Below are 26,997 nucleotides of genomic sequence, written 5' to 3'. Positions count from 1 at the left end.
CGCATTAAACTCAACGAAAAGAAATCTAATTCCAAAATGAGAAATGAACGATAATATCGCAATAATTTGAAATATTTAGAAAAGTTATTTTTAGAATGTAATGATACCTGTTCTTGTTTTATAAAAAAACTATTCATTCTTAGTCACATTATGTTCTCAACGATCCTTGTTTATTGTTCTAGAACCTCAGAATATTCTCTGTATACGTAGATTATCTATTGAGGGATATTCTCAACAACTAGAATATAAGATCGAATAAAATTATGAACCTTATAAAACAACTGCAAAACAAAATGGTTATTTGTTATTAAAATATACAAATTTTATAGTATTAATGTTATTTCTTGTTGCCAAAGCAACATTTTTTTGTATATAAATAAATTGATTTTTCGATGTTTAGGATTGCTCCTGTTTATAAAAAAATATGTTCCTACTTGAACGGCCTTGCAAAGATATTCATTAAATCGATAAAATGATTATTGACGTGCTTTAGTTCCAAAGCATGAGAATTCGAGTTTAGTCTTATTAAATTTGAATATTTTATGTTGGTATTTGTTGGAGACTGTTGATCCCATATCTGTAATTTTTGGTAACTATAAATGAAAATTAATCGTTTTCTTGAAAAATGTGTTTTTCGCCTAAACTATTTGAATAGTATTTTATTCCCGACACTTATATGTTTTTGTTTCAACTATCGAATAGTTATTTATAAAATAATTGCAAAAGATGTATATCATAGTTATATGTAACCAAACCTTAAATCACACTAAAATATTCATTTTTCATATAACTTGCTTTGAAAAATTCAAACCCTACTAAGACAATAGAAACTAGACAATTTCAGAATGCGATTTTTTCCGGTCAGAACCTAATTACTTTAGATATCGAAAGTTTCCTACTCTGATAATGAAGTTACACCTTCTATAACTGAAAAATACTTACATCCAGGTTGTGGCAATTCTTTTAGCCGGAGAAGGCAAAAGTTGACAGTAAAGAACTTTGATTTCGTTAGAATATTATTGAAAGTAAATAAGCAAAAATATGTTTATCAATAACCTTTTTTTGTTTTTAAACACACCAAAACGATGTTAATCTATAGATTTTCTTGATTGTAGAGATAAATATAGTCACTGTCTTTATTAAATAGATTTAAAGAGTATCTTTGCATAAATAAATAAGTAAATATATTGTACTGATAATTGTAAAAAGTATATTATATAATAATAAAAGGTATTCCAATTATCACGTTGTTCATTCTAACCCATCAAAAAGAAAAAATGTATATCTTGAAGCTGATATATTTACCTCTCGATTGAGCATAAAATTTACCTCACTGTGTGCCAACACGCGATGGCTTTTCTAGGACTTTGCGTCATATCTATCCAATGATCCTTTTCAGGACCACTCTCTTTTGGGCCTATTGTACAGGTACCGATTAATGAATTGTTCACTATTATATCGGTACCTTGATCGAATACTGATAACTGTAAAATAAAAATTGTAAAATGTGTACCGCTGAAAACCTTGTCACATTGTAATCTATTATATATAGACTCGAGCTAGAAATTGAATATATCTTCAGTAGAAGCCCGGATTCGATGAAGTAGCAAAGTGGATCATATCAAGCAAAGCATGGTGATTTAATAGTTGCGTTTACTATAATTTACTCCAAAGAAAATTCACAAAAATTTGCTGGGTACATTAGGAAAAATTTCATCATATGTCATAGTGAGTTTAATTGTGGTAAGCAGTCATATACTGTTGAGAACGTGCTCCAATTTGTAATCTCAAGACTTGTTAAGTATCAAGAGTTTGGTTAATCAAAACAAGTATTATCAAACGATTCGAAAGGTATGTTCAATTAAGCTTTATTTATTAAAATCTTGTCGACACATGCCAAAACTTTGTTCATTAATTTTCTTTCTATGAATATTAATAGATGTACATATGTAAATTGAAAATGATATAATATAATATAATAATGCATAACAAGGAGTGGACGCCACCGCCGGAAAAGCTGAAGATGTAACCTTCACCAGTGAAGGTAATAATAATAATAATAATTTAGGATGCTGAAAGAATAATTTTATTAGAGTACCTGTGACAGGAGCCACAATTACAGATACTTATTATACCAATTTACTTCCAAAATGAGGTGAGACGATAAAAGAAAAACGCAGGGGTTCTTTTTCATCAGGATAACGCACACATTCGAAGATAGAACAGAGATATCAGCCCTTGTATATGAATTTCGAATTTTTTTTGACCTTTTAGGTATCAAAGGAGTTAACTTAACTTAAGTGTTTTTGAATGAATATAACATTTTATTCCTTTTCTATTTTGTTTAGTAAATCTCTTACCTCGATAGCGGCGTTGTTAACATTATTGGCAGATAGTGTGAAAGTTAAAGCTTCGTTCCAAACTGGATTACAGCTACCCTTTTTTGTAGCTGTCTTTTTCTTCTTAGTTCGTTTACCGTTAACTATCAGGTACACTTTAACGAAAGTTTGAAGATCTAAAATTATATGTTTATAATAATACTTACATCGTAACATTGTTATTTGTTAAAAAAAATCTGTATACGATTATAGAAATTCGAGAGGAAAGTAGAGGTCACTTTTTTTATATTTATAGTTCGCGTATTTCAATACTTTTAGTAATTGTTAGCGATCAAAGCTAGAAAGCTTTAAATATCAAGTGATAATGGGAGAATTTTTGATATTTTTACAAAGAAGGCTAGCACTACAGCTCAGGATTTCGTCCTGTCTGGACATAGAATCTTACCATCACCGCAAATTCGCTAGTTGGGTGTTGAGGCTGGAATCAATGTCTTGTTATTTAGCCAAGGCAGCTTCACAAAAACTTGGACTCCTTTTCAAGACCAAAACGCTATATACTCCGCAATAGCTTCTAATCCTCTACAAGGTCCAGATTCATCCATATTTGGAATATTGATCGCACATTTGAAGCTCGGCACCCAAGCATACCCTCAAGATACTCGACTCAATACAGAAGACAGCAATTTGTGTTATGGGTGATCCAGAGTTGAGGAGAAACTTGGACATCTCAGAGCATAGAATAAAAGTGATTAATCTGACACTATTTTACCGATACTCTTCCGAGCTGTCTAATATACGCAAGTAGTTCACCTGCAGACGCCCAGCCCAGAACTTCAATTTATCAGGATTCAGTAAAAGCCAATGGAATCAGCTACCAAGGCACGTCTTTCCCGAAAACTACAACCTACAGAAGTTCAAGATCAATATCCACATACACCACTCGAGGGTAAAAGTGAAACCTGCTATTTGAACAAAGTGCAAGTTGACACAAGTGAAAAAAAAACAAAGAACAACAATAAATACGAATGTTAAGAGGTACAGCATAAGAAAACTCAAGATAAGAGGATTATAGGAATCAAAAGGATTTGAAACAGATAACATGGAACTTGATAAGACTATATATTAAATTAAATTAATTACAAAACATGAAATAAGTGAGAAAGATTATTTTAAAAAGTGTTTATGCTTATTACCTGTACTTCCTTTACTTTGGGATACGAACAGATTTCGAGCTTTCAACAGAACGACTGTTAATCGTTCAGCAGATGGTAAATAACTTAAAGATACCAAAATTTCTTGTGTATCTTCTCTGGGTTTCTTGTTTCTTGTTATTTCACCCCATATTTCCACGCTGTTTGCAACGTCAAATTCGCTCATAACCATTGACACTTCGCCAATGATATCGTTTCTAGAAAATCTACAAAAATGTATAATTTGTTCAACGAAAAATGAAAATATATCAAAGGGTTATTTAATTATAGTTCATTCCACAATTCGTTCTTATTAAACTGTATGGTTTTTCATTGTCATTTGGAGATTGAGTCAAAGAAATACCCCAAATCAGTAAACCACTATGAAAATAATGTTCCCAAAGTAAATTTAGTACAATAGAGAAGATTTGAAAATGATGATGTGTAAGAATTAAGTAGAGAAAGCACACAGGCGTCATATTCAACGCGTCGCGTCGTTTGCTTTTGTGCTTCATTGTGTGTTTTTAAGATCATTCCTTATTCGCGTTTCATAGAAAAGCATTCTTCGAATGACATGGTAGCAATGTATGATTTTCGCGTATTTCGGACAGGAGAGAGTGTGTTAACTTGCATTCCTTCTTATTGTTTGTTGAAATAAGTCTGTAGTAATAATATAATAATCTGTAAGACTGCTTACAAATAGACTGAGTGGTGAAAAAGTAGAGAAGAGTCAGCTTAGGGACGGTAGGAAAGTCCTCTTACCTCAAAAGCAAAGGTGAATATGTGCAAAAAAGTTAACTAAAGATATTCGAAAACTAAGTATAGAATCGTAGGGTTCCGCTCAAAGCAATTCAACAGATCTAATTGTATCTTTCGTATTTGAGGGAAATAACATTCCAACGGAAACAACTATTCAAATTTGACATGTGGGTACTTCGTCGTTTATGAAACGATGTGTTGAGAAACTTGAAAAATAAGTCAAAGGCTTTGTTCTTGATTATGCTCTTTCCGAAAATAAAAAATTTGTTAAATGAAAAATATTTTTTGACATCCCTGACTTTGAGAATGTCACGACAGAGCTGATGAGAGTCATTTCCAAAGAAACCTTAAGAAATGTTTCCAATTATTGATTCAACGTTGGGTTAAATGCTTGGCTAGCCGAAATCAATACTTAAAAGTAGATTGAAACAAGTTTATTGTTTTCATTTTACTCTAATAATCTCATTCAACGTATATTTTCATGACCCTTGTAATTAGATACTTATTGTGATAATAAATAATTGATATTATTATGACTGCCAGTTATTTACCTGTCATAATCAAAAACTTGTAATACAAGCGTTTTCGATTGTAAATCCTCATGTGATACGGGGAATTTGAAATGTTGATCGAATAACGGATTCGGATCATTTCGGCAAATATTTGTTTGTCGCTTCCTTGAATCCACTTCCGGTGTAAGCGTTAGGCGGACGTAGGGGTCGTTAAATCCCCCTTGGTCACTACTTGCTAAGTCGTGAGCTAAAATTTAGATAAACAAAATGTTAAAGCAAAGATTCTATTTATTCAAGTTGTGATTCTTATAAACTAACAAAGATTGAAACGTTTATTGCTTATCCATTATATCTCCGACGCTTACTATTGGTTGGGGACAAACTAATTTCCGTTTTGTAGTATAAAATGAAACAATGACCTTTTGCCATCTATCTTTCAGCTTAATGATTCCGCGCTCATAAAGTTTCTGGCCCAGCAAAAACTGAATCAGGTGCAATTGAAGGTCATCGTCATTAGTGACCAAGTTTGACCATTCAAAGAATTCTGCAAACTTCGAAATAAATGGTGGACAGATGATGCCACATCAGGGCTGTATGGAAGCTGTGGCATCACTTTCCAGCCAAGCTCCAATAGTTTCCCACGAGTTGCCAAACATGTGTGAGTCCTTGCATTATCATGGTGGAATACTGAATCTTTCCGATTTGACAATTCTGGCCATTTTTCTTTTATTGCTTCATCCAGTTTTGGTTTAGTTTAGTTTGATTTGGTTGTCATAGTTGACAGTAAACATCATAATTGAACATTTGGTTCCTTGAAGGCAGATCAAAAAAACAATTCCACGAAACTGACAGCATGAGATTTTTGTTGTTGTGTTTGGCTTTTGATGTGGTTTGTGCTGGTTCATCGTGTTTGCTCCATGATCGTTTTTCTTTCGGTGCATATCTCACATATCTCAAAATTTCTTTCAATTCTTCTTAAAAATAATATAAAACTGTGCTCTTGAAATAGCATTAGGAAATTAGGACGATGTCTCATTTTTTTGAATTCCCATGGGTGATCTACTCATCTTGAAAACAGTACAGATGCTACTGCTCATTAAATTCTGGAAATGGAAAACGAGCTTCAAATGTTAAACAGCTCTGATAGAAAGCACATTAAACTTTGTTGTGGTTCTGAATATGTGAAATATATTGTATTCTTTCGATTATTATCTATTTTCAATGATAATTTGAACAGTTTGAGCTATAGCTTACCTTCGATGAGATGTACTACTAAATCACTTTTATCAAAATCATAAGACAGTCGAAAATGCAGTCTTCCGAGACTTGGTGATGATTTGGGTGAGCCGATAAACAATGGCCCGTCCTTTCTCAAGTACAAATCTGGCTGAATAGCCCCTAAAGGACTAGCGGGAGGTGGTACGGCCGATGAATCTGGCACAGTCACCGTTCGGTGTATGAAGAGTGGTGATAAACACCTCCCTAGGCCGGTCCTTGGTGAGGCCGGTACAGGTGAGTTGCAAGAACTCGTAGACCCTCCTATAATAATAAGACTTGAGATCATAGAATAATCGATATAGTAATGCCGATAAATTTTATTCACAAATTATTCTCCATATCAAAATCACAAGTTGACAATTCAGTAATGAGACCAATTTTATGGTGCAATCTCAAGCAACGCGTCTAGATCAAATTTTTGTGTGAAATTGAGTAATTCAGCGACTTATGATAAAGCGTTTGGTGATAAACTGTTTGGAACAGAAAGATTGCATTATTACGGAGGGGGAGAGTTGTCTTTTTTCAATTTGACCCTGGAAACATATGCCAAAATTATCAGTGGCTATCACCAAATGATTCAAGTGCAAAAATAAACTTTTATGAACAAGTTGAAACTGAAATCGAATTTTACTCTGCTTCTTTGACAGCCGCGGAGTGGTATATAAGGAGTTCGTTCTAGAGAGATCGTGAAGCAAGTAATATATCACGAAGTACTTGCGACAGATATCGCAAACAATTTGCAAAAACGCACCTTGACAATGCAGTTCTGAGTGAAACGCACTTTTCAGTTTATAGAAAGGTTAACAAAGCAGCCCTAGTCACATTGTGATCTTTTCTCTCTTCCAAAATGAAAACGACAGAGAAGGAACACATTTTAAGTCTATTGAAGATATCCAGACAGATTTTGATGACGATGTTGTCAGCGCTTGAAAAAATAACTGAAGTCGAAGTATTATTGCGGAAGGGTATTACCTTGAAGGAGAAAATCATGATTTCACTGATATTTTAATAATAAATAACTTTTGAAGCATAAGTATCATTATTTAATTGTCACATCGTTTCTATGACTTAAACAGTTTGTTCAAGTTACGAGCCAAGAATTTGCTAGCACCTATACAAATATTTGTCATTCATAATGAACTTGAAAATTTATTATTCATAGCTTCTGCCTGTGCTATGCGATGAGTCACTCTCCATTTACCTGTTAATGAAGCTAGACTAGATTGTGAAGGAGAAGGTGTTCTTATTTCTGACAATGCGTGCGCTGTGCCTGGTGAGGAACAGCGAATATCTAACGACGCTGCTCGTAATGGTGATGGCGATCTACTTGACGTACGCAATGGGTAACTGGACGTATGAGTAGCTTCATGGTGATGGGGTAACGTAGTTTTTCCATCGGGAGCAAAGGTTCTAATTTGGGGAGAAGAGCCACGATGTCCTCCCTAAAAATAATTCATTATAAAACAAGTAGACAATTCATATAAACGTCATGTTTCTACACATACCTGTTTAGACGCAGTACTATCTAAGCTACTCTGACTAGATACACTTGGTGTTCTGCATAGTATGGGTTGTCCAGTGGGATAAGATTTCGACTGGTGTTGCAATGGTGGTGGAGGCACATGTGCTGAACACACTTCCAATGGCGTTTTTAAGATTTCGGCTGTTAGATCTTGTGCTGATGAATGCTGTAAGGGCTGAACATTTAAATGTTCTTTTTCTAGATTGAATTCCTGTAAAAAATTTCATATTTCACCGGTTATAAATGTCTCTTGGCCTGTTAATTATAAATTATCCACTCTTGTATAATTCTTATTATGATGTATAGGAAAAACATGTTATAAGAATTGTACGGTTGTTAGTGTATTTTGCAAGTTAGCTATTTAAAGTATAGTAGCGTTCTAAATTTAGGGGGTTACATAAAAATAATAATTTCTTCTGAATAGGACACTCTATATGGCTTTGTTATTATAAAAATATACAATACATGTCTGAAAATTCGAGTATCTCCAGTATATAAAATATTTTTTGTTCAAGTGCTCACTTAGTACATAAGATCGCTATTTTTACTTGAAAGAATAATATATAGAGGCAGTCCTAAGTCCTAAGTTAGGTATGACGTTCAATCCATTACATATTTCCCATTTATAGTTAAAAGTCTGGACTTTTGTTATATGTTATATTTAAATTCACAAAAATCCTCGTATTTGTAAAATTATTAGGTTGGTATCTCAACTAGATTATTCGTAATTATCTCGGAGGTTCATTGTGTTAGCCTTCATTTTCCATAGTTTCGAAACTTAGTAACTATCTAACCACTTTCACATCTTTTCCCCTTTTATAACTTATTTTTAAGCATTTCCAACCTAGGATGAATATTTTCACTATTTCTAATTCTGAATTTCTTAGAAAAAATCTACTGCGTCGTCTCTCAAGCAGGGCAGATGCTTAATCGTCTATTCTTCTCCGTTGTCATTCCCCAAGAGTCTTGTATCAATAGTATTTTGACAAATTATCACATCACTGGTCATCTTGATTGATTGATTATTTGTGAATGTTTCTTTCTATGTACTCGTACATTAACCTTTGGCCAAATCGGTCTGGATTACACGCAACCTTTCTCTTATTCAAGTGCAAGACAGTCGTGGACAGTCCTTTAACAACTAAATGGAGCATCTCCATTTACTTGTTCAGGGAAACACGGAAACTGGAATTACACAGATTGTAGTAAATTTTTGTGTATCGCATGCGTCCAGGTCGCGAAAAATTCTGCAGATAAAGAAAAGATAAAGAAAAGGATTAATCTGGAGCAATATTGCTAAAAGAATAAGCTAGAGAAAGACTCAGCCCTGGTTTCACTGGTATGATCGTCAAGTTTGATTAGTAACAAAGTTACTTTTTTTAATAAATCGCTCAATATGGTTTATTTGATTGAAATGCACAGGCTTAAAATTTTATTAATCAACAAACACGAAGATAGAGCAAACAAATATCCTTACCATGATGCAATTAAGCAGTCGTCAATAGCACAAAGTACAAAAATTGTACCCTCAAACAATTATGATAAATGACTGCAGTTTTATCGACGAATGTTAGAGTTAAGGCCATACTCAATGCTTACAGAAACTGAATATTTGGCAGGTGATGCAGGAAATAAAGTTATAGGACCAAATGATTTTGATCAAACTTTGTAAAGAATTTGACTAATTCATTTCCTAGCCCTGTATACGTTAATGTCCCTAATAGAAACATCTGGTTCTAACAAAATGGTGTGCTTTCTTGTAGCGCAAGACATTTCGATTTATAGTACGAGGACAGTTTTTTTTAACTTCAGATCGCTCCGTGGAGACGCTACGAGGGCAGAAGAAAGAGAGCATGCGCCCTAGGCGACTGCGAAGTTCTGGCACTACTTACTCTGCCATTGTTGACATTCAGGCGTCAGTCGGCGTTGTGCCACAGCCACGTACATTATTGATGCTCTCTCCAAGTGTGAATTGCGAAGTGTGATTCGTTTTCTACAGACTGGAAGCGATAGTGCTACAGAAATCCATCGGAGAATGAGTCGTGTGTATGGGGAAAACTTCATGAGTGGTGGTGTTGTGCGTGAATGGTGTCGAATGTTTAAAGATGGCCGTAATGATGTGCATGATGAAGGGGGTCAAGGACGCAAATTTGTTGTTTCCGAGGACCTGGTACAACGAGTTGACAGAATGGTAAGAAAACCGCAGATTCACCATTACAAGTTTTAAGGTATGTAATAAATTTATTGTTTTATATAAACTTGTTTTTTATTTATTCCTTTCCTTTCAATAAAGGGACTTTGAAAAGCAAAGTTTGGAAGAGGAAAGCAGAAAATGTTGAAGAGTTAAGAGTATGAAAAAAACTGAGTGTAAGTTAATTTCGTTCCAAGTCATTAAAAATGTTTAGACAGATTAAACTTATCTCTGTGTAATATTTTATAGCTTGGACAGCAAAATTTAAACAGAAGACGCTATAAGTAAACTTTAGACGTTTGGATATTTTGGAAATGTTTGTTATTTTCTTTATAAACACCGTACGGACAGCGCCGAATTGTCGGCCCAGAAATGTATCATTTTTGTCCTAAATATAGATAAATACTACTAAAAATGCTTCGAGGCTATCAACACAACAAAGAAAACAAATAAAAATTTGAGTCTCATAAAATAAGACGATGTTTGTGTTGAATCGATCCAACTAAACTGAATATCGTGAATTTGTATATTTTGAAACATGAAAGTGTACAATGTCGCTTTATATCGAACAAGTCCTTGGAGGGAAACCGAATTCGGAGTGAGGGAGGTGGTTTGCATTAAATTTTCATGAACAATGTCTAGTTTTGAGCACAAACAATTTTCTGCTACATCGAATAAATCTACTCATAAAATATAGCTGTAATGGAGTTTTATTTCTCTCCATTTCCTCGAAAATAATAAGCTTGTCAACTAATTTCTGAGATTTGGTTTAATTATTCTTCATTATATAATAAGTAGCAAATCTATTACAATCAAATGTACAGTATATCAATAACAATCAATATTGAAGTACAAAATCACAAAACTGCCTGTAAAACATTATTTCTTCTCTTAGGGTGCAGGTCGCAGTAAAACAATAAAATTAAAACTGAATTTCATCATTTTTTGTCAAATTTAGTGCCACAGTGTAAAAATATGTCTATAGATAGACAGACCAAAATAAAAAGTTGTTGGTTCAATGAATCGCAGAAGATGTACAAAAGAAACTTACTAATGGAGAGCTGCAGAAACTAACAATGCATCCAAATGTTTTTTGTGCGATTTAACTAATATTAAACTCAATTAATTACGAGATTTTAGTTCAAAATGTCAGAAATTGTAGCTTAAATTTTAGCCACTAAAAGCCAAACTAACAAGAATATGCCTGATGTGGTGGCAACTTCGCAACCTAAAGTAATTTAAGACCTGACCACTCTTCTTGGTCCTTTTAAAAAATCTACTAAAGAGTTGTTACGTTCGCACAGGCGAAGAGAACAACAATTTCCAGATCCAAGACCAGCTCAAGCATTACTAGAAGTTAGCTCGTCGTTTATTTGGTGTAGGTATGAAAAATTAAAAACGATTAGTTGAAATAGAGCAGAAATTCCAAGCTCTGGCAGTGTTACCAATGAATTAAAACAATATTTGGACCACAATTAATCGATCGAAACTTAGACACGATAGAATTTTAGGTGGATTGTCGCTATTTTACACCAGTTTCCTCTTAAATACTTTTGAAATATTTAATCCATCAGGCTTCTTCTGTATTATCTAAAAGATTTGATTCAGATGTTAATTTAGCTGTTCAAGATAATAGAAGCAGGTTTACTGGAGATCATATTAAAGAGCGAGTACTTTGGATGTCTAAACCAGATGATTACTGGTTTGAATAAAGTTCAGACTACTAATTGCTGTTTAAATTTTCATTTTCTAGCATTGTTAGAAACTTTTTTCCACAACTGCTATGAGTGACGTATTTCTCATTGCTAACTTAATTTCAAAACCACATATTGTTCCCATTGTGAGAAATATTATTTGTCACGGCACTTTTCCCACACCACATACATTTATATGGAGAATCAGTAAAAAAGTTTTTTAAATTCTTAATGTAGTTTTCAATCGTGGTTTGACGAAAATCGCAATTTCCTTTAAATATTATTTTAGTAGGAGATGATTATACCAATTTATAATGAATAATATAATAAATAATATGGTAGTGACGATTTTGATAATACTCCGTCAGAGATATCGAAAATAGCAGCAAAAGCAACTTTAGAAATTTATGGAATGGAGAAAAAATACAAAAATATAATCTTTTTCGGAAACTGTACTTTTGATATACTTTGAAGAGTTGTCAAAAACTTTAAAGGCGTCTAAACTTTGGTCATACTATTCAATGTGAAGTACTATCAGTATAAAAAATAACATTGATATATCCACGTATCGGAAATTACGTTCATTTTTAAAATAAAGTCCGAGAATCACCTCTCCAAAAATCACAAAGCTGTCACTCAAGGTCCACGACGGCAAAATTACCTAGTTGTACATATTGACAGCAGACCAATTGAAGAGATTTTTAAATGAAGCTCTAGACCAGGAATATCTTCTAATGAAGATAAATTTATTTAAAAGGAACTATTTTTAGAATTTAATTTGATTTTTTCCTAGAATTAACATAGATTTTTCTAATTAGTGGATTTTTCAGTAGAAAAAAAGAATTGAATAATCATTAAATATAAGTGTGGCAGGGGCATGTCCTAGAGAGTGGTTGTGGAAGTTAAGAATCGATAATTTAGAGAATTTAAATTCAGCTTTACTTGTGAGAATTTTATGAGATATATAAAAAATATGCTGCTCTTCCACCGATTGATTTGTCAGAAAAACATTTCAAACTTTTCAAATTACCTGCACGGAAAATGTACTAGACACGTACGAGTAGTTGGCATTAACAAACTCGGTAATATGGCTAAAACAATTGCAATTTTTTTTTAATTAGAAAATCCCCATCTATACACAGGTGACTGCTTCCGACGTTCTTCGGTAACAATTTTAGTAAATGCAGGACATATTAACCGTAAAGCGCCATGGAGGATGGAATTGCAATACCGAGACAGAAGGATACGTCGAAGAGTCTTTTTGAAAATAAAATTACCGTTGCTAGTAAAATCGTTAATTCCATTTAAAAACCATTCGAACCCTTTACAGAAATTGAGACAGAAAATACACCGTATATGAACGATCAACCCTCAAAATCTAAAATTAACATAACAGAGAATTTTATAAAAAAATGACGTTCCAGATTTAACTATACAAAATTGTAAAAATTTCACAAGCAACTATAATTTTAAATAATATTATTCAACAGTTAAGAGGACACTTTAGTATTATTTTGGTTTTACTAATCATGAAAATAAATATTAAGTTCCATTACTTTTATTCTTTCAATTTGTGCAGTTGTAGAAAAAGTACAGTGTGCAACATGTGGGAAAAGTACTTCCACACTTGTGAGAACAGTTGAACTTTTCCCACTTGTTACACAATATACTATTTTTTGTTAATAATAAATAAAACTGATAACACTAAATGTGTGTACATATTTTTTTAACCTTAGAATAATTTGACAACTTTTTATTAAACGATGCAATATTTATCGATATATTTTCTTCATTTGCCCATTCCTAGACTTCAACGCTCCTATCAAGTGGGAAAAATCACCCGAACGGCATTTTTGTGATTTTCAACTATACTTTTACGAAGTCCAACGTCGTAGCGTATCAAAACTAAAATCGGGCTCCAACTTCGGTGAAGAACGACGGATGGGCAGACTGCAAAAATCTGCAACCCAATATGTGTAAAAGTTTTCATTCGAGGTCCGCGACTACAAAAAATATCTAGTAGTAGATTTTGGAGAGATGCAACGTTGTTCACTTTATTTTTATGGAAGCCATGATTTGGATGTGTAATTAAAACGAAAACCTGATTAAACCAACTGGTTTTCTTTTTTCCTTTGACTGTTTCGTTATTACCTCAGGTGAATTAATATACATAGGAAACATAATATTCAAACAACATTCCCGCTGATATATATTACCTTCAATGAGTGTAGTAGTAGGAGAATTATGAAGTGTATCACCTTTTCCGAAACAATTCGATATTTGAGTCAAGACATTGAAGGAAACGAGTTTTTTGAAAGGTCAAAAAAACTATTGCAGGTCGTTTTTCCCAGCGTTGCTATACTATCTAACCGGACGATGTCATAACGTTTCTTAAAAACCTCTTATTTAATGTGTAATCTATGGATATTTACAAATATTTCGTGTGTTACATGAACTTGATGAATACTTGTATATCTATTTGCCCTAATTTCAAAGTAAAAGATAATATAGTAAGATCAAAATAGACATTGATTTAAATTTACGAACTAAGAAACTATATATAAATAAAAAATTTTCCAAGATGGCAGATTATCAGACTAAACATGTCGGAATATAAGAGAACCACCTTTCACCGATCTATACTCTTCGGAGTGAATTAGAAATAAATAAATTTGGAAATTCTGTTTCTGATAAATCCTAGTTAACCTCAAAAACGCTATATTGATTTTCACTCTCAAATGCGCGTACAGTATTCTGCGTAACAAAATTTTATAAACAAAATTTTTCAAATCGTACCTCTAAACTTCCAGAGCTGCTGCTTTCGTTCTTGCCGTGATTATCGTTTTTACCCAAAAGAGGATGATGGTAATTATTACCTAACGCTCTTTCTTTTGCCGCTCGCGCCCACGATTCTAACCTTTTATGGGTCATCCAGCAACTAGCCGGACTTATTCCGGACATTATTTCGATTAATTTTTAAAGGGGGTTATGAGAGTTACGACTTTTTTCGCTTGTCAAACATGGTATGAGGGGAGCGATTAGCGCCCCAAGACGCCGTTTCACATACTGACGATGGTGGTGGTGGTAAGGACGCAGCAATACGAGCCAGGGTTCAACAGGTTGAGGGGGGACACGCTTCCAGAGACGGCCTGGGAATCGTGAAATTAGAGAAGGTTTGTATCTATTAAGTATGTTTATTTGACTTTGTTCGCGCGTTTTTTTCTTTATGTCCGCTAAATGTAGAATTATGTTTCAATTATTTTTTTACCTTGAGTAAAAATTATTAAGCAGATTAACAATTGAGACACTAGTATGGAAATTAATAGAACGGTCTTAATTAACATTTAATTAAGTTTTATACCACCACTATTAAAATTTAGCATTCAAAAACTCATATAAATACGTGAAATTACATTTTTCCACGTCCGTTATAATATTTACGTTTTTTTTTTCATTCATTTGCATTCATAAAGAATGTAATTTCTGAATCGGTCAAAAAGCGTGAAAAAAAGTACCGTAGCGGTTAATTATTTCACACTTTTGCATTAAAAAAAGTGCCGTAACGTATCATTTTTTAACGCAATTATAAAATTGTTTTCTCATGTCAATTCGTTTCTCCGATAAACTGTCACACTTTTATTTCTTAATATTCGTTCAAGAAAATCCCTTTTGTGTCTAATTAAGGTGTAGTATTATTATTAGTGATGAAGAGTAATAGTGAGGAAAATTTTAACTGCACACCAGATGATGTTGTTGAATCGGCAACTGCAGCGACTATGAATCTTCTCCCTGAGAAATTCTGAGAGCAGTATTTAAAGAAATATAATTCTCTTATGGATTGGCGTACTTAAAAAGGCATAAACAGCTTCACAGAAAGAGTTTTACTAGGTTACTTTGAAACTAAATCGAAAATGTGGAAGTCTTCGACACTTTGGTGAACTTATTCAAAACTGAAAGGCAACCTAATGGTAAGGATTTCTAAAACCACAATATATCCATTTGATTCATTTGAATTTATTATTTTTCCGGAAAAGGAAAGATCTGACAACAATGTAGATACCACCATAATACCGGCCGTATCAAAGACTCTTGCGCACAAAAATTTAGAACTTTACACCCATTATTAATCGTGAATAAATACTATTGTACATTACTTCATCACCATGTATATATTCTGTGTCATCAATTATTATATATTAAAAAATATGATTGTGGTCTCTACTGGGGTTTGGTAGGTAAAGTTAAACTAAAAGTTGTAGCGAAACTCAAATAAATATCAAGAAATTCTCAATTTATCTTTCTTATGAATGACTTTATAACTTTCGACAATAATTTTTAATACGCTCAAATACTAATCCAATGTATAAATAATATTTCCATTTAGAAAAGATAACGTTTGCCAAATATATGAAAAATCCTGTATAATTGTATATTAATAGAATATATCGATTTTTTGCCAATTAATAATTATATATAAAAGGTGTAATTTCATTTTAGGTGCCATCTGTGCATCAGTTTCAGAACCTTATACGTAGTTAAATCTATTGATTCTATTCATTTTGTAAATCTGAAACTAATTCAACTTCAAAATTTGGATCAAAGAGTGCGACTGCGGTTTTCTTAAAAAGAAATTATTTTTACAAGATTATATTTATTTTTCTCATTTACCACAAACTTCTTTAAGTGCCTTATAATTTGATGATGTTTATAATTGCGAGTTGTTATTCAAAAATACGGTGAATTATTTAAATTAAAAATGAAATAAAAAAGTACGTTTTCTATTTTCTGAACGAACTAAAAGTCGTTGTCCACTTTCTTAACATTTTTATGTATATTTGGAGGTAGAAAGGTTATTGCCCGTTTTCTTAGTGCTTTTAGATCTTTCATATCAATTGTGAGTCTTTAAAGTAATCATCATACACATATTTCTAATTTCTTTAGCACCTTTCACAAACAAGAAACAAAATTTCAAAAGTTTCATGACATACACTGCAAACACCATGTCACTAAAGCGACTAAATACATACTGAAAAACTGAAACGGATTCAAATATGTCACTCAAGAGGAAAAAATATACTAATTGAAATAAGAGCTCTAATTATTTAATATACACAAATTCACTTGAAATATTTTCCCATATTTTACACGTTGTCCTTCATATAATCGACATAAGTAAGAAGACTTGCTTATCGGCATCCATTGCAGTCTTTTCCATATTTTACACAAATTTTTCAGAAATCTTGAATCAAATGCGTTGTGCTTAGGTAGAAAACTGTGTCACAAATATTAAGGGATGAATTCCAACGTAGACACAGTACTTTTTTCTCCTTCTCTGCAGCCCAACGGTACGTTAATAAATTCTAACTGAAAAATTATGAAAAACTACGCTACGTTGCGTCCATATACCAACCAAACCTCTAACCTTAAACTTTGGTGCTGTTACAGAAAAAAATGGTTGCTTTTACCACTCTCTAAACTGTTTCAATGGGATATCTTCTGCCAGAAAATTATTCATGCGTTTATATGCATTCGACTTTCTGTTAGAGCGATAATATTCAATTAAACTTTTTTTCATTAATTTTGATTCTTTTTTTGCCCCAAAAAAGCGCAAATGTAAATTTCGTAAGCTGTTCCTCACAATATTTTTTATTTTCTATTGACATACGAATATTTATCCTAGAAGTATTTTTCACGTTAGATTTATTATTATTTCATATTCACTTATATTTTTGGCTCCAGTTCTGTACCAAAAACTTGAACAATCATAATAAATATGAATAATTTATGATAATAATGGATTTGTTATTAAAAGAATAAGCAAAATAATATTGGAAGCAGTGAATTGTGGCGTATTCTGAAGCGCGTTCACCAAAATTTGAAAAAAGTTTCTACCAAAATACTTACGGCTTTGATAAGAGGATAATACGGTTTATTGAACCGTTCAAGTGTTGGTGGTAGAGGCATCTGGTCTAATGAATGCCACTCTTCAGATTTCTTCTTCAAACTGTAGTATTTATAAACGACTATGGTCATAGCAATTAGTAGAGCTGTTCCTGTACCTAAAGCAGCGCCAAATACTGCAGTCCCCACCATTTTCTGTAATTTAAAATGCTCTTTCATATAATTCTTTGCGTGCAGTGAACAAACACACCGACAAAAACTACACAAAATTCAAAATCTATCCAATTCTAATGGAATAGTGAAGTAATTACACCAATACCAACAAAAGGCGATAAGGATAAATATAAAAACTATAGAGCCATTACATTTCTTATCATTACATATAAGATACTGCCAACTTAATAAATAGTCAAATCATACGCAGAAAACATACTGGCATACTACCAAAATGGGTTTAGACCAGGACGATTCTCAATTAACGCGATCTATACAATAGACCAAATAATACAAAAAAACATGGGAATTGAATAGAGAACTATACATAACATTTATATATTTCAAAAGCACGTTTACTCAATAAATAAATAAAAAATGATAGGAGATCTAGAAACACCAAATGTACCCAAAAAATTGAAGATATTAATAAAAATTATATTACAAAACACGTAAGCCAAAGTAAGAAATCTGGAAACACTTACAGAAGAAATAAACATTCACAAAGGAGTCAAGTAAGGCGAATCGATCTCTCCAATTCTCTTTAATATGATTTTAGAGAAAGCAAAAATAGTATTACAAACCAAATATAAGCAGGAACATAAGCAGACGATGTAACAATAATGGCTAATACAAGAAAAAAACAAATACATGAAGAGAACAAAAAGGAAGAAGAATGGACACTACAAAAATACGTATTTAAACATTTGGACAAAAGAATAACAAGTCACTCAAACACAAGAATATTAGTATAAAGAACAAAATAAAAATAAAAGATCAGTGATTGCGTACGTCATGGAAACAACTGTCCTAAATAAAAAGAAAGAAGAAGATCTGAAGATGATCGAGAGAAAAATATTGAGAACTATACTCGGACCAAATATTACAGGAGATGAAGAGAGAAGATTTGAGAAAAATAAAGGAATAGATGAAAAACTGGGAGGAGAAAATATACTAAGGTATGTAAGAGCCCTTCTGTTTCTGCTTCAGTTTCAGCCTCCTGGATCCAGATTGTCACAACATCCCTTGCGATACACACTAGTCTTTCTGCCATTCTTGTTTTCGTTTTAGTACCCAGTCATTCACATTTTCTACCTTGCACGTATTTCTTATGTTTTCACTTCTTTCTTTGTCTAAAAGTGTTTTCCCTGCTATTTTCCTGAGTACTTTCATTTCCGTTGTCTCTAGTAGTATTTTTGTCTTAGTTGTATCGGGTCTAGTCTCTGCTGTGTCTGTCATTATAGGTCTAATTGTTGTTTTACATATTCTGCTTTTTGTTTCTTTCATAAGATGTGTAATAGTGTTGTTGAGGCATCCTGCTACTTTATTTGTTTTGACGACCTGTTGTCGCACCTCGTTCTCGACATCTCCATAGCTCGTTATGTCTATTCCCAAATATCTAAATTTTAGTATCTGTTGTATTACATGACCATCAATTATAGAAATTGATATGTAAAAGTACAAAGACTAAATTGGGCAGGACACATAATGAGGAGGAAACCTATAGAAATGGATAACACAATGGATACCTCGATGGTCAAGAGGAAGAAACAAATTGGAGAAGACAGCTAGAAATAGTAGACTGGAAAGCCAAATGCAAAAACAGAAAAGATTGGAGAAAGCTGACAAACTGAACTAGGACCAACAAAAACTGTAATAAGGGAACAAGGGGAGTATACGACCCCAATAAAGGGATATATATATATATATACGCAAAAGCGATTGCCTTAATCCAAGAGATTGAACTGCATGATGATAATGATAAAATATAACTGCGTTCTACTTGTTAGCTCTTGATCTTCCCCAAGGCAAAAATGGATTGTACTCGTAAAAACCGTATTCCTGCTTTATATAATTTCTATGGAAGCAGCTTTAAAATCAGAGCAACTGTATTCGCAATGTTCCATTATGATACTGTGCTTCATTGTGGCTTCAGGGTGCTTCTTGAATTATAACATGAGTTATGGTTATGAAATTGTATGAGCTTTTTAGTAAAGTCCTTGTATAATGCGTTCAAGTGAGTAGCATGTGATAATACTCGCCTTAACGGATTTTCAACAAATGCTGAAGCTGTTAATACGATTGCTTGGTATAATTTTTTGTATAGAATGACCTAGATATGTCAGTATTATGGATTACTCTCCAATCGTCATTTCGCAGATACAAATTAAATTATTGGGAATCCCAAAAATATCAGTCAAGTAATAACTAATTTATTCCCAAATTTCCTTCCAACTTCATATCTTTTCATAGTAATTTTTCTTAGAAAACTGAGCAACCAACTAACAGTTCAAAGAATCACTTGTTATATTGTTGACAGCATTTGTACCTGGTCTAATCTAGGACCCGAATTTTTTGGTAGTGAATACTGTGAATATACAGTACCTCAAGTTAACTATAGAGCCACGATGGCGACCAACCACAGATAGTGCACCATCAGTAGAAACAAAAAGGATGTTTCCCATTGATATAGCTGTGTATACAAAAAAAAACCATTCACAGCCGGAGGAATCGGTTTTCCACTGGTGTCAGTATCTAAATTTGCAACAAAAAGCAATTCATGGTACATCTTTAAGAAATTGAATATATCTTTATAAGAGAACTTAATTTCTAAGTAGTGTAGACTCTTCTATCTAGAAAGAGAATCTATTGTTCTATAAGGAATGTTTCCTACGTTGCGATCCATCTCTAAATTGTATTATTGTCTAAAGAAATTATATGTTCTTCAATTGTGTTGGATGTTAGTTAAGATATACTATAGAATCATGAAGGTCTTGTATAAATGATGACTTAAACATCGATATTAGAAATGTCATTTTCTCTATTTTTGCCAGTATGTAATTTTTAGAAATACTTGAATGAATACTTTTTCAAATATGAGTCATATCGGCAAGTGTTGACCTTATTTAACAGGGACAATTTGTATATATCTAATTTACATAAAATCCAACTGTAGGGACAATTATTTCACATATTTTTCGTTTTATCAAGCGACAAGTTTAAATAAAAATCCTATCGATGTACAACTTCATCGTCTATTTCAAATAAAAGAGTTTTTTGTTATGATATTAGATAACGATAACATGATATGAAAGCCATAAAGTAGAATCAATACTTTTGTGACATCAGCAATTGACACACATGGGGTGATCTCGTCCTCGGATAAATTTGTAGTAAATAATTTCTCCTCTTGAAATGTATATCAGAAGCACCGGGGAATAGAATCAATACCGTCATTTCCATATCTGTAGTTCATATCATACTCATTTTCTTGTCAAAAGCTGTAATATAGAATTTCGACAGAAAAAATGGAATGAATAACAAAAAAAAATAATGATACTCAATCTAAATGTGAAGCCAATAATATGAAAAATAAATCTCTCATCATATCATCATAGAAAGAAAGATGTAGCTATGATTGAAAACAAAAAGAAGAGGAATGGCGTGGAGTTGTGAAGATATATGCTAGAGCAGTCTTGTGGGCGATTTGAGATTTATTAAAGGCAAAAACTTAAGCATTAATCTTCAGCTTGACGATAAATTACATTACATTAGTCCAAATAAAATGAATAACTAACTAAATACTGGAAGATCTACGTGAATAACCTTCAATGACAATACAGCTAACGAAGATGTTAGATTCTTTACGTGTAGTAAACACAATAATGAAAAAAATTAATTCATATTCAATCCTAGGTGTTTTTATGAGCAATAGCAACATGATCTGATGATTATAATCATTTAATTCATTAGAAAAACTATTAAGATTCCAATAAAACGTTTCATTGTAGTAATCTACAAAAGTATCTGTTTTACGAGTATATATTGAAAATTCTTAGCCTACACTAGAACCAAACAAAATATTTTATTACTCAACATATTCTCCTCTTAATTGGATACATTTGTTCCAGCGAATCGGCAAAGCCTCTGAACCTTTCAAAAAAAATGTTTCTTCTTGCTCTGCAAACCAGACCTTTACAGCTTTTATTACCTCCTCCCCTAAATTACGAATTTTTTACATAGCAGCATGATATTTGTGTGCAGGGGCGTTGTCCTGCAAAAACAAATCACCTTTGGATAGCTTTCCGCATTTTTTCTCTTCAATTTTTAGAAGAGTGGTCAGTAATCTCCATTATCCAAAAAATCAATCATGATTACTCCATGGCTATCCCAAAAAACTGAAACAAGAACTTTTCCAGCAGATTTTTGGTCACAAAACTTCTTAGGTCTTGGAGAACCAGAGTGTCGTCATTCCATTGATTGTTGCTTTGTTTCTGGATCGTAGAAATGTACCCAAGCATCATCCACGTGAACTATATGATAAACGCGTTCGTATGAAATATTCAGTGCTTCAAATATTCGTTTTAGGCCAATTCGACGGTCTGATAAAATCGTGTCATTAACTGCATCGATATTATCAGGGACTGATAATATCGATCTGTCATCATCTTCAATGGAAAATTTACCTCTTTTGAAGCTTGCAGTCCAATTTTTCACGTTCGTATACGAAGGGCATTGATCACCAACAGTATTAAGCATACCTTCGTGAATCTGCTTACCTCTTATCCCTTTTAAATCGAGGTACTTGATGATGGCTCGATACTCCAATATTTCGATATTCACAATTTCGGTGGACATGTTTTTTCTTTTAATTTATTGCGTAACTCTGGTTTACTATTTACACGTCAAACATCACACTTACACTTTTAATAAGTTATTGTTCGTTGCTATGGTAACGCAATATTTTGTTTATGCATGGAACTGGTCCTGGCTAACTAGATACATCCTCGTAGTTTAATCTGCTTTATTATGAACGGTATCTAATGTCAGGATATATTTTTGACATTTAATTATACAAACGACACTCAAGAACTTTCTGTCAACATTTTTAGAGTGACTGAAAGAAGTCTTAATGAAATTCGGAAGTTTATGATTAGTGGTTAATTAAGCAGCGAGATCACACGCACTATATTCACAGCACAGATAAAAAGAGATATCAACGTTAAGAAGAATGTTTGACATTGAGAAAGGCTACTATACTATCGAGGAATAAAGTGTAGTAGTTGTGGATTAGGGTTTTTTGAAAGTGTCTCTAAAGAAATGTGGTCCATTTGAGATCTACACAAAACTTGATCTACTCGTTCTTCTTGGCTAGGAGAGAAATGTCTTTTGATTGTAAATAATATAGTATATTACTAGAATGATAAACTTGATAAAATATAGAAAAGATAGAAGAGAGGCTGAGCGGTTAAGATACGGAGGAAAGCAAATGAAAAAACAGATTCATCATCTTATAAAATCTGGAAACGTAAAAAGAAGAAGAAGGAAGAAAAAGTGAATGAAATAATGCGAAAGGAATTCGGGGGATCATCACATAAGTCCAAAAGAGAAGAATAACTAATTAAGAGCTGGATGATCTATGTAAATACCCTTCAGTGACATAGCTCAAAGATGTGAAGTAGTAAGATGGTTGCGGCATTTTGTAACGATGCCGGAAAATTTATATACAAAAGGTTGAAATGAATAAGAGAAAGGTGATAAAAGAAGGAGAGGGAGTAATGGAAATAGCTGGATTATTGTTAGAAGATATTAGAGAATTAGAACCGCATTAGAGCGCAAAAGTATAGAATCGGAGTTTGTGGGGAATAATCGTGAAATCAGGTGAAGACCGATGAGAAAAGAAGAATAAATCATGGCCCTTAAAAGGCTGTACTACTGTGATTATATATGATTATATGGGAGAATATAAAGTTTATTATGTTATGAATCGTCTCATATGCAATAATTACAATGCAAAGTCTGCCTTTTGAATTTCAATTGTCTGCATTATAATATCATATTCATCTAGAATTATGCTGTGAATTTTGCAATTGAAGTTCTTCCTTCCCTTAAACTTGAAATAATCATTCATGATTTCTATTCAGCCGAAGATGCTCTTCTAACTTTTCGTGAGGGTTTGTTCGGTTCGTGTTTCTATCAATTCCAGTGTTCGCTAGTGCTGGTTTCATTTTCTTTGACGCGTCAAATTTCTTCAATTTACCAACGAATTCTTGTTAAACTGATAGCACGCAATTAGAAAGTTTTATTCTTACTTCTAACAAAATTTTAATTTTGTAGTGCTCATAATTATACTGATAAAAAACATGAAACGTATGAAGGAAAACTAATTATGCGAGGGTTGTTATTTAAGTTTTGAGACAGACAAATAAAACAAATATTTATAATTAGATACGGCTTTATTGTTTTTCAAAATATTCCCTATTTAGATCAATACACTTTTGCATGCGTTTGAACCAATTGTCGAAGCGTTTTTTCCTTTCCGATTGAGGTACCTCTAAAATATATGATTTGAATGCATCAACCGCTTCTTCTGGTGTATAAAAACGTTTTCCTTGCAAGTGCCAATTAAGGACGGTACGGCGGATGACCCATAAATTCGATATTTTGACTGTTTTTATTTGAACTGATGTGTGAGAACTCGCATTGTAGTGGTGGATAATGATTCGTCTTCTGCGATTGGTTTCTCTAACTTTTTTTAATATTTCTGTAAAACTAATGCTGGGGTACTATTCAGAATTGACTATTTCGAGTTGCTTTAATAGAATGGTGGTAACTTTTGCAGTTATTTCGAAAAAAACAGGTACCCATTTGCTTCGAAGTGCATCATGCGCGAACAACTTTTGTTGGATTTGGCTCGTCTTGAAAGACCTTTACAGTCGATTGTTGTTTAGTTGTGGTTATATGATCTTATAGACGTATTTAAAAGCATCGCGAATTTTTTCAGAATTCCTTCGCACCAATTAACAGGACCTTTTTTAACAGCGATTTAACCGAAGAAAAAATCACGAACAGAAAAAGACTTTGAGCCGATGAACAAAAGATGATTATCAGTGAGTTAGTTACATTATTTAGTATTTCAATAAAAGTTTGCGAGGCTATTATGTAGTAGAGGTTTGTGATAATTAGCATAAGTATCATGGCCCTATTAATTAAGTATCTTTCAAATTATAATCAAATAGCTAAGTCATCTTATTTCGGAAGAATAGTTAAATCACTCAATAAATAACAAAAAATCAAATTTTTATGGATACTACAGAAAGAAAAGTACTGATGGTTGATAATCACAATTTCATGAATAACATGAACCATCACCATCGGTCAGACTGATGCAGAACATAATTCATCAAAATTTTAGGGTCGTACTTGATGAATTATATAATAATTTGAACAAGGAATGATACAATTTGAAAGCTGATGCTAGAAGTAGACAAATTCAAGTGGACGATACAACCAAACATGTCATTCGTCGTGCAGTGAATAAATGTTTTATTAATGCATCTAAATGTTCTTGATTTTAGGTCTTTTCTGTTTTAAAATAACTTCAGGTAAATAAAAAGAAAAGGGAATAGTAAATAGTAAAAATATTTCAAAGATCGCAGAGTTTGGAAGAGAAGATAGAAAAATATACAGATGAAACATATACCGTGATTACATATATTACATATATACGTGAACATCGAACCGGGATTTGTTATGGAAACGCCCCATACTATCACAGGCATGTAGAACACTTACCAACCACCCAATGGAGAAAAAACTTTCTTGCGGATTGGCTTGTAAATTCAATGAACCAATATTGAAAATCAAATTATTAAACTTAGTACGATGTCGAGAATATTTGAAATATGTACTAGATGAAATGGCAAGAGGAGGAGGCCTAATTGTACGATTGCCACCCTACCACTGTGAATTAAATCCGTTAGAGCTTATATGGGCTCGAATGAAAATGAATTAACAGTGAATAATAATAATATTAGATTAAATAACGTGAAAAATCTACTTGGAAGTGCCGTCAACAATGTAATCACACAATCGTAGATAAAATACATTAAACATATAGTAAAAGGAGAGCAGAATAGTGGAATCCTACCATAGTGCTACAGATAAAGTCAAAAAGTAAAAAAAAAAAGATATAGAGACTTGGGAGGATCGTATGATTGTATTATGGAAGACCTAGATAGAAACCATTCAGAATTGGAAATGAAGAAGCCATAAAAAGGAAAGAATTAGGAAATATGGAGTGAACAAGACAATATAAAATGGGCAATTGTTTAGTACATTGAACGAAATGATATTTGTTGATATGTAATAATTCATTTACTGTTCATTTTCAACAATTGATATGGTTTAATATTAATGAGTAAATAAGTCTGTTTCGCATAAAGAAAACCCCAATCCAAGTCGATAAAGTGGATTGTTTATTCTAAAAACATTGCTCCATAATTTTGAATTAAATCTGTAATCACTGCTTAAATATATAATTTATAACGTCAAAATTATTCAAAAACCATTTCATTGCTAGGTTTACTCGAAATGATCACATTAAAGAAAACTGTTCAAATATATCAAACATTGAAAATGATCAAGTTACTACAAGCGATATTGATATCGAAGGGAAACTAAAAGTTGATGAATAATTGAATCAAACGATTTTCTGTATAGTTTAAAAAAAAGGGAACTTGATATGATGGATGAAAAACTATTTTAAAAAATTTGGATTATTTTCATAATTCTTTATATGTACATATTTTTCATGAAAATATAGTTTTCGCACATAGAACATCAAGCTGACATGAACTACGTACCAAACTTCAGTTTTCTTCAAAAATAAACGCTCAATTTACTCCAAAAAACGAGTAACAGCTGTTACAAGTTAAACGATGTTTACGATTTAAACGCGTAGCTGTCGAATCGAAAGACCCGGCGAATTGAATGAAATCAAACTTATCAGCCCCCATGTCATCGTCGCAGTTCGTCCGAATTCGTTTTTATCTCCCTTCTTTCCGATAATCGTAAAGGAAAAATATAAACGCACAGGTTGAAATTTTTCTTCCTTTTCACTGTCAAGGTTGTTTTGAATTGAAAAACAAGTTATCTAATGAAAAAATACTGTCAAAGAGAAACATATTTGACGGAATTACTTTTCTCATTTATATACGGAGCGCAATGTCAGGCAATAGAAGTATGAGGTCAAGGAAAGGTAACAAATACTCATAAAGGTTGAGTTTAGTTGAAACTTCTGTTATATAATATTCATTTACATTTCTTCCATCTCTATAAGCCTGTCTATTGTCATCTGATCTTCTAGCTACTTCTAGCAACATTTTATTCATGCATAATTATGATAGTCTAGCGGTCTAGTCAACTCTTCCATTATCGACTGATTAGTTCTCTTCACTGTCCAGGGAATTCTACACATTTTGAACCGTCTGAAGAGGTTGAGAAGACCAGCATTTGGACCAGATCCTTTTTAGTGTTTTTGGCTATATGTTCCATATTTTAGTAAATACCAGTAGTGTAGTTATTATCTACACAGATATGTAAATATGTTTATCCTG

General features: G+C 32.7%; 1 protein-coding gene across 2 annotated transcripts; it reads right to left on the bottom strand.

Annotated features, from left to right (window-relative positions):
• Positions 1-1,100: 1,100 nt before the first annotated feature.
• LOC130890922 (synaptotagmin-5) lies at positions 1,101-26,371 on the bottom strand. Of its 2 annotated transcripts, XM_057795352.1 has the most exons (9): positions 26,245-26,371; positions 17,390-17,581; positions 7,584-7,811; positions 7,280-7,520; positions 6,055-6,339; positions 4,840-5,047; positions 3,533-3,756; positions 2,361-2,515; positions 1,101-1,484 (listed from the first exon to the last, which is right to left on the bottom strand). In XM_057795352.1, the coding sequence occupies exons 2-9, from the start codon at positions 17,576-17,578 to the stop codon at positions 1,326-1,328; spliced, it is 1,689 nt and encodes a 562-aa protein (XP_057651335.1). In that variant the 5' UTR covers positions 17,579-17,581; positions 26,245-26,371; the 3' UTR covers positions 1,101-1,325. The 2 variants fall into 2 exon arrangements, with proteins under 2 accessions (XP_057651335.1, XP_057651336.1); XM_057795353.1 differs by lacking the exons at positions 17,390-17,581; positions 26,245-26,371 and adding an exon at positions 14,282-14,553.
• Between the last annotated feature and the right edge of the window lie 626 nt (positions 26,372-26,997).

This window comes from Diorhabda carinulata, chromosome 2 (genome assembly GCF_026250575.1).
Source record: "Diorhabda carinulata isolate Delta chromosome 2, icDioCari1.1, whole genome shotgun sequence".
NCBI classification, from domain to species: domain Eukaryota; kingdom Metazoa; phylum Arthropoda; class Insecta; order Coleoptera; family Chrysomelidae; genus Diorhabda; species Diorhabda carinulata.
The sequence above is the reverse complement of the archived record's forward strand: the minus strand, read 5'-3'. Positions and strand labels throughout refer to the sequence as shown.